Raw genomic sequence first — 12,181 nt, forward strand, 5'->3', positions numbered from 1 at the left:
TTGAGCTCTGCATACAAAATAAAATTTTCATTGTATACCATTACCTTCTTTTTTAATTCTTCTTGCTCCTTCTTACTCAGTGTCCGTTTGGCAGCACTCATTTTGCCAATACTGAATGCTTTAAGTTTACTTTCCATTAGAGGCTGCAAAGGGAGTGAGAAAACAGACATCAAACTGTTTACAAAACAATGAAAATAATGCTACTTTTGACCTTGGTCTAGACCAGTAACTCGAACAAAACAAAGAAAAGCCTTCCTGCACTGATCTGTGAAGTTTTCATTATCTAATACAACAACAACAAAAAAATCTGTGTGACTTTTTTTAAACAAATCATCCTTGGTTTAATGAGGAAGTTTTTAATACACCATTCAAACACAGCTGAAATCTGAAGGACACTTGCTGTAAGAGCCTGGACATTTCTCACTGTGCAGTGCTGCAGTTTCTAAACCTCCAGAAATACATGCTTTGCATTACAGTTCTTCCCCCTTCCCTCAAAAAAGCTTTTCTGACTATTTTGGCAAGAATAACGTTTGTGCAAGGTTGGACAGGTAATGGAACAACCATATGGATGCTAAATTTCCATTGTACTTCAAGGTAAAAATTAACAGCTTTGCTGGAACAACAAAATGCATTCTAGAGGTTTTCAGCTATAAAAAAATCTCACATAAAACTCTTCACATTCAGCTCCTCGACTGTTTCTAATTTCTTTCCAAAACCCTGATGAAGGAAGTAGTCCACATAACAGTAATTTCTGGAGCATGGAAATGGAATTTTTAAGACTCTATTCTGGTAGTTAACAGGCAGCAAAGCATCAAGAGAAGAAGGACAACAGGATGGAGAGCATGTTCCAAAGACATGGGCAGTGGGAAGCTAAATGAGAGAAAAGATACTTGTCTGGAAACTCCTGTCTTAACACAGTAATTCATGAAGAATCAGCACAGCAACAAAGCCCCAGAAGCTACGAGTCTTGTCTTCAAAATATTTGTGATGCTCTTACACAGAGCACACAGTGATGCTTAAAACTATGATTTTTGCAGTGACAGTTCTTAAAAAAAATCAGCTCATACAACATCAAGACAAACAAGTTGGTGTCATATTATGAAAAATATTCTGATACCAACTGGAAAGGGTTTCCTCTAGGAATAATTTTCTTTGCAAAGAGTTTTATTTCTAGTATCAGCTTCCTATTAAAAATTTTTTTCATAAAAAAAGCACCATGAAAAACAAACTGTTTGAAGTATCTTCAATTTATAATTCTTGCTTAGCATCACTCTTAGATTTGTGCCAAGCATAGGACCAAGTAGTTCATACTTCCTTGAAACTGTTCCCTCTTCATCACTGGAAGTAAAGCTATCAGTGACAAATTTATGCAGTGTTCTTGCAAAGTTACCTGGTTTTTGACACCATGTTTGTCAACGTGAGCTGCTGTGACAGGCTTATCAGGAGCTTTTAATTCATCTGTGTGTTTTTAAATTTAATAAAATCCTATCTCCCAGTTGTCTGAAAAGCAGCTTCTATTTCAATATGACAAACAATATACAACCTTGGCAAAACATGAGCACACAGCAATGGCACAGCACTGCAGGCAGAGCAAATACCACACTCCTACCCAAGGCTTATCCTGTCATCAGAAAATAATCTCTCACAGTAACGTCACAGGATACCTGCAGGTCAGCCACATGAGTATTTGTTCCAGTGACATAAAGGAAGCAGCTGCAAGATAAAGAGTTCTGGCACTAAGAGCTGCTCAGTTTAGAAAGGGTCTCAGGGAAAAAAAACACCTGCCAACAGGCAGGAACTATATAAAGTTAAGATTGAACTAATTTATGCCTGCTAGTCAGATTCCAGTGGGCAATTATACCATTGTCATTAACCATATGCAGCTTCACAGAATTCCTAACAACAGAACTATACAAAACTTGAAGGTCTTCCTCCTTCAAAAAATGCAAGATACTGTGAAAAGGGTAAAGCAAATGATAGAAGCAAAGAGAAACTTGCAGCTGAGTAATCAAATCTCTGTATGAAAGCAAACTTCTGTTTAACCAAAACACCGCACTGACTGTAAGGTGGCACAAAGCACTAAAGTTCCACGTACATCAGTACAAAATACTCAGAAGAGATTTAAGAGGAGTAATTGCCCAAATTGTAGCAAGTAAAAGAAATCAATAAAACAAGTTGCTTCTCTATGAAAAGTTTCTGCTACCACAACTCGACTAATGCTCTTACAAGCAATTTAACAGCTGGTAATTGACTTCTGCATGTACAAAATCAAATTGAAATCTTGAAGAAAATCCAAACCACAGAATGAATTGTCTGGTATTAACTCCCAGTTTGGCTCTTGCTGCCTGTTTTCATTTTAGCTCAGAAACAGGTAAGTCTTCATGCAACATACCAACCACACAACCAGGCAAAGGTCTCATCACTGAGGGGATAAGGGGCAGGGGGACAGCAGGACCATGTTATTCTTCTTACCTTTTCCTTTATCATATTCTATTAGAAAGAAAATAAAAATAAAGGATGGAATTAGGGCCACACTGTCTCAGTCTTGAGAAGCCAATTGTATGTGAAAAAGCACTGGAATATCCCATGATTCCCAGGACTGATCACCCTGCATCCTCAAGGACTCCCCAGTATGAGACAAACCCATACAGAGTCCTTACAGCTTTTTACTGTTCCAGTACCTATTATGGATGCAGTGCCATGCAGCACAGCTTCCTACATTGCTGCTTGTTTTGAAAGTTTCAAGGAGTATTTTTAAACATGAAATCATTGGTTCATTTGCAAACACCTACAGGTTACATACCCAATGCACCAGACTCTGCCTGTAGCGAGCAGGTTTCTTTAAAAACAGGCCTACTTTGAGTTGTGGGTTTGGTTGGAATTTTTCTGGTTTTTTGTTTAAGTGTTTTGGACTTACATGTGAATCAGCAGATCCAGTGGTATGTACTGCATCTGGCCCTCTGACCTGAGGAGAGAATGAGGAGGAGGTGAGGCACAAGAAACAGACAAACAACCTCTGGGAGGGTTTTCCCAGTTCTTGGAATGTGAATTTTCATTTCAATTTTAACATCCAAATACACATTATAGGTATACATTATATATATAATGTATATATACATACAATGTATTTTATGATATAATGTATGTTAATGAGCTGACCTAGGTCACCTCAGAAACAATGTCAATATAAAGCAAATAAGGGACAGACCTAAAGATAGACCATTAAAAAAAATCTCAATTTCCACAGCTGGATTTTATAAATACATCAGTAATGGCACCACTGGGGGAAAAAGTAGGTTAGTTACATTGCACCTTCAAGAGTTGTCATTAAAGGCTGTCAAAGATTATATTAAGTGCTTGATTACATTTGGCTTCCTATAAAATAATTTCCAAAACTGCTTTTACTATATTGTGCATAGATGGAATCTGGCCACCTCAAAAACCACAATTTGTGACCAGGTACAAATTGGTTGTTACTTTAAACTCCAGCTGAACTTTAACACCTAAACCAGCATATACACAAAATCAGGTTTTAAACGAGCTTAAGTGATGGAGAACACACTTTTAAATTATGTAATGTCCAAATTCCAGAAAATTAAAATATTATTGCCTGATGCACAATTCATACCTTAATTGAAATTTAAGTCAAAGTAACACATTTCCATTAGCTGAAATCTGTTCATTAGTTACAGAACATTAGCATTTCTCCTCATTATCAGGAGTTTGTAGTTTATACCAGAAATAGTAATATATGATGCTCATTTCCAGTCTTTCAAAACCAACAAGCACCAAATACTACTCTAGAAGATCATTTACTAGGCCTTGTTTTTATTGTGCATGCTGCTTTTTCATCAGCTAAGACAGAGACATTTCTCTTTTAATAAGTGTATTCCTATGTTATATAGTAAAATCAATTTAGAAAAAAATGGTCTTCAACAGAAACCAGAATTAAGTGAACAAAGGTAGAGTTCAACACAGATATAGCCTTTGCAAGGGAGAAGCAAAAGGCTTCTAGGAATATGTTTGGAGGTTTTTTTAAGGAAGATAAATGGGGCAGAGAAAAAATGGGGAAAAAAAATAATGTCTTATTCTCAAAGACCTCCCAAATCCCCTTCCTTGCAGCACTGTACATGACTCACAAGCACATCTTTGCACAGAAGCTAATAACAAGCTGAGTTCACATGCAGCAGTAGCAGTTCATTAGAATACACATGGAAGCAAATATCTCACATCTTTTACTAATGCCACTTCCTGCAAACTTCTCCTCCTGTGTACTTGGTGCTGGATTTTTTTGTGATCCCCAGCTGCCTGTGGCACTAAGACCAATCAGTAATCTGCTATGCACAGGTCTCCAGACTGCACAAATGTAGCCGAAGGAAAGCTGTCCTCCCCTCAAAACTTTATGAAAGTGTAGCCCAACATCACACAGACAAAAGATGTACACTGTGCAAAAGAATTCCAGAGCATGGGAGCAGCATTCCTCCTGCTGCCAGCTGCCACCCTGCGGCAAGCAGCACAGCAGCTGCAATTCAGCCTTCCAACAAACAATCTGAGAGCTGCAGTTCAAAAAATCAGTCCCAAAGGTGGAGTGACACAGGGCTCTCTGCCCTGGTGTACTGCTCCAGGAAAGGAGCTTGTCTGGCAACAGCACAAGGGAATGGCCACTTCCTGATTCTCCACATCTGCTTCACTTATGGTAGTTTTAGATAGCGACAGCTCCCAACAGGGGTGGTGCTGAAGCTGCTCATAGTGGGGACAGAAACAAAACATTACTCAGAGTAACAGTGGCAATGCTCAGCACAGTGACAGATTATCCTGAGGAAGAACAGAAAAAAAGCAAGACACTAAATCTGCTTCTCCAGCAGCAAGCAGATGATACTGCTCAGAAAGGCAGCAGTGTGTGGTAGCATAGAGATTCTGTGGGAGTCCAGTGGCACTCCCCAACCCAGCAACAGAGACCATGGCACTGTGGAGCCACTCTGAACATTAGCTGAGCAGCACAATTTCTGTTAAAGTGCACTCAGAAAATTTCTAAAAGCAATTTTTGCTTTCAGACCAACTGTACCCCACAATAACTAGCAGCTTTGGAGAGCCATGTCATCTTCCTCCTTCAACAATTCTTATTTTTAAAGTCTTCTCTTTCCTATGTATAAATTTAGTTCTACCTTTGATACTGCTCCTGACCAACCAAGCAACTGTTCTGACAAAGCACAAGATGAAAAGGTTCTTGACAAAATTACACATTGCTATCTGCCCGTTTCCAAACAGCAGTTATTTTAAAAAATCACAAATTCTCACAGCACTTTGCATCCATCTGCACTGCCTTGACAAAAGGGGCCATTTTGTTTCCTTAGGAGTCAGACCAGCTGCACTGACTCAGCGGAATCGCTGTCTTTCTAACACAGGGAAACATTTTAGAAGATGTTGTCCACCTGTGTTGAAATCTAGAACAAGATTATTTTTTCTGTTCTCATCACGTTAAGTAGCTCAACTGAACTCAACTGCTGAAAGAGAGACACACAAAGCTCTGCCCTACACATGATGAGATGTGAGTGAGGACAGCTCCCTTGTGTTCAAAAGGCCAACAGAAAAAATGCAGTGAATCCAACTTTCAGTCACTGCCAGCACAGACACTTGACAAATACCTTCTTACCCCAAATTCATTGCATCTCTGCATGAAAACTATCTTTATTTTTTTTCCTCAACCAGACTATTTTACAGGTGGATCACTTTTTCCATCACTTTCACACTGCACATTTGTCAAAGCATGTGCCAGCACAGCTGAAGTGTCATTTCAGCAGCCTGCATTAAAATACAGTCCTGTCAGCCCAGTCCTGGAGGTCAGGTCACCCAAAGCTGAGCCCAGCCAACTTCACTCAACCTCCAAAAGAAAAACCAAAAACTTCAAAGGACCAGACAAATGAGATTTATGACAAACTTCCATGAAAATGCCAAAGCAGAGACATCTCTGAGATCCTGATTTTCTTCTAGCTCCATGGAAGCTTCCAAGGAAAACAGAGAAGAAAACAGCTCTTTTGAATCTTCCTTCCTGCCCACAGCTCACATGGCCACAAATCCAGCTCTTCATGGTTTCTCCAGACTTAAAAATCTCTCAGTAAACCTGGCATGATTGTGTTATTTCACAAGCATTTAAAATACACTGCATACAATAAATATTTTTTAATTAATATTGATGTAATTTAGTGAAACAAAGAGCAACAAAAGCACAAAAGCTGCCAATAGAGCCCAGGAGACAATCTGTGGTCCTATAAATGCTGAATGGTATTTTTACAACTGTAATTGCTACAATTTAAAACATAAATGAAAGCCCTGTCCTTGAAAGAACCAATAGCTTCAGGGTGAAATGTTTGAAAGAAACTCTGCTGAAAGCCACTCCTGCCCTGTTTCAACACCTTCCACTGATCCTGCCCCCACAGTGGTCACACTGAACTCCAGCACTGCTCCTGGGCTAGCTGATCACCCACCAAAGGGAGAGATGGGGAGCTTCAGCCAAACCATTTCCCAACTCACAGCAACAGCCTGCTGCCCAAATCATGCCAAATCAACCAGAGAGGACAATGCTTGGTAGGGAAGGAGTAGCTAAGGCTGGGATTCTTTGTATCAGCACTGACAGCAAGGAAAAACAAATGGAACACATCATAAATTAAGATGTCAAAACTCAGCTAAAGGAGGTTTCCAGGTTGCCTTCTATTTTTTATTCTTCCTTTCTTTCTAGAAAATAAGTGCTTGAAAACACCTGCAAATTATTTTACAGCTAATGTATTTAGTGTTTACAGTCACTGGAATAATACAGACTAGAATTAGTTCCTATCAGAGTAATCATAGCAAATGGACTTTGGCTTTCTCCAGAAGTATTTGTACATAATGGTATTCCACTAGAACCTTCAACTCAGGTAACAGGTCCAGCTTTTGGGATGAAAAAGGGAAAAGTACAGCTTGGTTCCAAGCGGAGTATTTCAGTATTTCTTCTGCATATGGCACCCAATTTGAACAGCAGTCTATGTAAGAGCAGTGGCCATGCCAGACAGTAACTATTCTCAGAAGATACAATAACAAAATCAAAGAGTCAGCTAAAATTTCATTACATAAATAACTGAACATCTGTATCTGTCATTTCAGAATCATGCCCTACACTGATGCCCTGTGCAGTCTTTGGCAATGTCTATTTTCTATTCTTTAATTATCTTCTTTCCTACTTGGATTTTTGGAAATCTCAAGCACGAATCTTGCTATTCTAATCTCCAAGTGCCCAAGGAATACTTTAAGCTTTTGCAACACATTTCACATGAGAGACTCCTAAAGTTATTCAGCAGCTGCCAGTATCACACAAAGCAGCTGCCACGACAGCAATGCAGGCACTGGGGGCTCCCTGAACCTGTACCACCTCCAGCAACACTTTCCAGGCAGTGAATCAAACAAACAATGCCTGGCTGACAAAAATGGGATTTTTCACTATATATATATATATAAAATTAAAAAACTGGGTCAAATTTGGTACTTGGACAATAAGACTGAAGAACAACCATTCTGAAGGGGAGGAATTATTTTATTTCAGGCACTAGGTCACAGCTCCTCACAGAGCACAGAAAATATAAGGTCACTGTGTCTTTCCAGCAGGTATCTAGAAGCCAGCAAAGGCATTGAATTAGAACTGCCACTGAAACATATCCTATGAGTCTGTGAGATACATAAAATATTGTATTTGCAAAACAAATGTAACTTACAAAAGAAGCCTACAACTTCACTTTTAATCATGTAAGTAAATGAATCCTAAAATTATTAAAAATAATAAAAATGTCTGATAATTACTTCATAAAGTCTAGCAAAAAGGTTATTTGCTCAATTGCTAAACCATAAACATTCTCAATACACATTTTAATCCCTGTGTGAATAAACTAATTAAAACAAAATAATATTACTAATTTCAATACCATTTCTTTGTGCAGACATCTGAAAAGTATCTCCATGTATATCACAAGCACTTATGGAATAATAAAACAAAGGTACCAAAGGGAACACACACTGTTCAGCCCAAGATTTCCCAAGATTTTTTTTTTTGGGAAATAAATCCCAAGAGATAGGCATGTCTTATTTCACTTTTCAACAGAAACATTCCCATGGATCCAAGTAGGTACTATCCCTATTTTCTGTGGCACATAAATAATACTGACAAGAAGGAACAAGCCAGATCTAAAATGTAAAGTGAAACATGGCAAGGATGTCTGGAGAAATGGGGAACAGAGGGGTGAGGGAGAGTGCACAGAGGTACAGGATGTCCTCAGCAGGCCCTGACAGATGAACACAGCCTGACCTTACATTCCCTAGGTGTCCTACTGGCTTCCATGGGATGGAAGAGTTAACTGCCTGAACAAACCTCTGCAGGACTGACATCTAGGACAGAAAACAATTCCTATAAATTATTACTGTATATTGAAAAAAAAGAGTATCATCAGTCCAGAAATAGCAAATGACAAAACACAAATAGCCTACAATGTAACTGCAAAAAGAAAGGAATCACATCTGGGTTGGTGTTCCGTACCATGCTATCAGCTGCACTCATCAATAATTAAGTATTCTATTTCTAATTATACTTGAAATCCCAAAATGTCCTATTCCCTGAAAGCCACTGCCCATAAATTAAGAACTATTTTACTACTGAAGTTTTCTGTCCAGCTCTTATTTGCCATTCCAAGCCAAAAGCAAGATAAAAAAACCATTTCTTGGCAATATTTGGAACAGATCATAAAAGGGAAACAAAAATAAAACTCTCCTCCTCAATAACAACTGAGTAAACATACAAAGACTTTAAGTAACTACACTTCATTCCCAACTGCATTAATTACTACAGTTTCTTGACAGCAAAATAAAATTTTAAAAAGTTAAATAATCCTGGGTTTGCTTAATAAAAAGATGGGCAAAAATTATTCATTTATAGCACTGGAAATTCCTGAGCCACAACACGGCTTTCTCTTTGAATGACTTACATACTCATACATCAAAACCTGGAGGATTTATATAGTTCTGACCTAAAACCTGAAACGAAAGTGAATAAAAGGCAGCAACCCTCAGACCATCAGCGGCCAGTGCACCCCCCAAAATATCTCACCCCCCACCCTCCCGGCAGGAGCGACGCCGCGAGCGCAGGCAGCTCCAGCTGCGCCCGCTGGATCCAGAGCCCAGCTCTGGGCCAGGTTTCCCAGAGCTGCAGCGCTACCTGTGCTCCTGGGCTGGAAATCCACCCAGCAGGAACTACAGGAAGTACAGAGGGCTCCGTGAAAAGCGCGGGGAACGCCGCAGCAACTCTACGAAACTTGTAATTTCATCGAGCTTCAAAAGAACCCACTCCATCTCAATTTGTCGTTTTCCTTCACACTCGCGAGTTGGAAACTAACCCTGCGCGGGCTTCAGCCCACGTGGAGAGAGGGCAATGAAATGAAAGCCGTCGGTGGGCACGGCGGGGCTCGGGCATTGCGGGCCGGCACAGCGCCGCCGCCGAGCCCCGCGCCTGCCTCGGCCGGGCCACGGGGACAGACACGTGCCCGGGGCGGTCTCGAGGAGCGGATGTGCCCCGCAAGAGGCCCGGGACCCCGAGCCCCCTTCCCGCCTCCCACCCCGTCCCGGGCCCGCGGTCACCCCGGGCTCCAAACAGGCCGCGCCGCCCGCGCCTCGTCGCCCCGCCGCTACCGGGCCCGGCCGCCGCGGCAGCGGGCCGCAGGCCGCGTTCCCAAGCGCAACGGAGCGGGCCGCGGCCGTGCCTCCCGAGGCGAACGGAGCGGGAGCGGGCCGCGGCCCAGGGCGGAGCGGCCTCACCTTCCCGGCGGGTTTCTGCGAGCCGCCGGGCGCCTTATCCGCCATCTTGCCTCTCCCCTCGCCCAGCCCTGGCGGCGGCCGAGCGAGCGCCGATCCCACCGAGCCCGCGAGCGGAGGGCGCGAAGCCGATGGCCGAGCCGCCGATGGCTCCCCCGGCCCCCCCCCGGCGCGGCAGGGCCGCCCCGTCCGCAGGCAGCGCTCGGCCCGCACGGCAGCGACGGGAAACGGAGCGGACACCGCTGCGAACAACCCGAAATGCTGCACCTCAGTGAGAAAAGCCCTTCAGCACTGAAAAGGCTTACACAGCAAATCCTTCCTTACTGGGTTTGATATCACATTAAAACTGCAAGTGTATTTAAGGCTGTTTAACTGGGGATTATAACCAGCCGTCACATCTATCGTGAGTCTTGAATCCCCGTGCTTTCATGGATTTTCAGAGTGGAATATGCAGGGGCTGAGATAATACTTAAGGAAAAGACAGGAAGATACAGAGAAGTTAATGAAAGCTTTAATCCACCAGCTGCCGACACCCACTGCCCTGCGAGCGGCAGGAGGGAGCAGGGTTGTGCTAACAACCGCTGGGGCGGCGGAGAATGAAGGTTCCAGAAGGGAGGGGGGAAAAAAAGCAAAAGGAGAGGTTGTAGAGGGCAGAGGAAACTGCAGAGGGCTGGAAGTTTATAGAGGAGGGCAAAACTCTCAGGAAACCTCACCGGCTGCAGATGTGCGTCCAAGTGTGCAGGGACATGGTCTGGTGAGAGCTGCTGCTCTGCCCGCAGCCGTGTCAGGGTGACGGCTCAGCTGCGAGCACGTCCATGGCAGTGTCACCGCGTGTCACCAGCGCTGAGCAGGCTGGGCAGGGCGGACACGGCACAGCGGCGCGGCAGCGAGGCTCACGGCAGCGAGGCTCACGGCGGGCTGGAGAACGGGAGGAAGGCTCTGTCCCTGAAGGGCGGAGGACGCGGGTCAATGTGCAGGAAGAACAGGGCGGGCAGCAGGAAGAGCTCCCTGGCTTTCCTACCCCACAGGTGCCGCCAGGGGGCAGGCACGGCCCGTGCCGAGCGCCCGCCTGAGGCGGCCCGTGCCACGTAACGTGACTCCACCCGAAGTCACAGAATAAATGGCAAAATAAAAAATAACGATCCCCATCGTTCCTTAGGTACGAGCCGCTTTACTCTGCAGTTCAATCTGCAGGTGCAGCTGCGGCAGGGAGAAAGGCCACACAGCACCACGCGTTTCCCCGGCTGCTGGAGCCGCCCTCCGCCACACAAGGCGGAATGTTCCGGTGCCGGCGGGGCGGCCGAGGCCCCGCAGAGGGAGGATTTGGATCGAATACGCCGGAGCGACTGCAGCGATAAGCGCGTGCTGGTCCCACGGCCGGTACGGTGCTGGGTCCCATCTCCACCCTGCAGGAGCCTCTCTTGGATAAATTTGAGGAGGAATCACTGAGGCTTGTCAGGAAGAAGGGGGAAATCAAACGCACGCATTGACAGGCACAACTCCACCCTTTTTTAGGATATTTTGAGCCCCAAACGTTCCCATAGAGGAGTCCTTCCACATGAAGGGATGGCGTTGGTCAAGGAGCATTATGGATGGATTAGGCAGGATTTACTGCTTCAGAATCCAAGCCAAGCCCTTCTCTTCCCCCATCTTTCTCCCTGTTTACTTGAGAACCATTTCACTGCCTTGCAGATACAGGATTAGTATAATCTGTGACCTGCTTTTGGGGTGGTTTTTAACATATTAGTGCAAACAGGTGCAGCAATGAGTTGAAAGCAAACCAGCTGTGGAACTCAGGGCTACAGGAGAAGACACTAGATGATGCTCAACTCTGCTGGGACCATATTAATAAACCTGGCATGAAAGATGACTGACACTTATGGATAAGAAACAGACATCTAGCTGGAAAGAGGAATGTGCCTTTGGATGATATGAGTTTCAGGGCCAATAATGTTTAGAAAATTTGTGCTCCATTTGGCCTCAATTCCTTTATTTTATCCACCTCATTAATCCATTTTAATTATCCACCTCATTGTTCAAATCCTCCTCTTACTGCTTAGCCTCGATGCTCTTTTGTAATTAATAAACTGCACCAAATTAAGAGCATCACAATCCAGAGCATGCTGAGAAAAACAGGAAAGAAATAGTTAAGAGTTTCAAAGGTCATCTCTAAAGATAATTTTTCAGAATGAACTGTACTCCTCAATCTGTGCTATTTATAACACATTGCAATAGTACAGTTGCACTTGTATACAGTTAGTGAATGAGAACACATGTCACTGTTTTGGGCTTCATGGGAAAGCAAGGGCAGGAAGGAAAGCAAAGAGTGAAATGTAAAAATCCATAGAGAATT

General features: G+C 43.4%; 1 protein-coding gene across 5 annotated transcripts in view; it reads right to left on the reverse strand.

Annotated features, from left to right (window-relative positions):
- The window catches only part of U2SURP (U2 snRNP associated SURP domain containing), a 43,019-nt gene extending 32,178 nt beyond the window's left edge, over positions 1 to 10,841 (reverse strand). For 2 of the 5 annotated variants that reach the window (XM_030954111.1, XM_030954106.1), the window contains exons 1-3: positions 9,832 to 9,919; positions 2,918 to 2,965; positions 45 to 143 (exon numbers count right to left, since the gene is read on the reverse strand). In XM_030954111.1, coding sequence (XP_030809971.1) covers positions 45 to 143; positions 2,918 to 2,965; positions 9,832 to 9,876 — 192 coding nt within the window. In that variant the 5' untranslated portion in view covers positions 9,877 to 9,919. Of the gene's footprint in view, positions 1 to 44; positions 144 to 2,472; positions 2,481 to 2,917; positions 2,966 to 9,831; positions 9,920 to 10,541 lie in introns of those variants that run through there. The other 3 variants (XM_030954105.1, XM_030954107.1, XM_030954109.1) reach the window with 3 other exon arrangements.
- Between the last annotated feature and the right edge of the window lie 1,340 nt (positions 10,842 to 12,181).

Source organism: Camarhynchus parvulus, chromosome 9 (assembly GCF_901933205.1).
Source record: "Camarhynchus parvulus chromosome 9, STF_HiC, whole genome shotgun sequence".
NCBI lineage: Eukaryota > Metazoa > Chordata > Aves > Passeriformes > Thraupidae > Camarhynchus > Camarhynchus parvulus.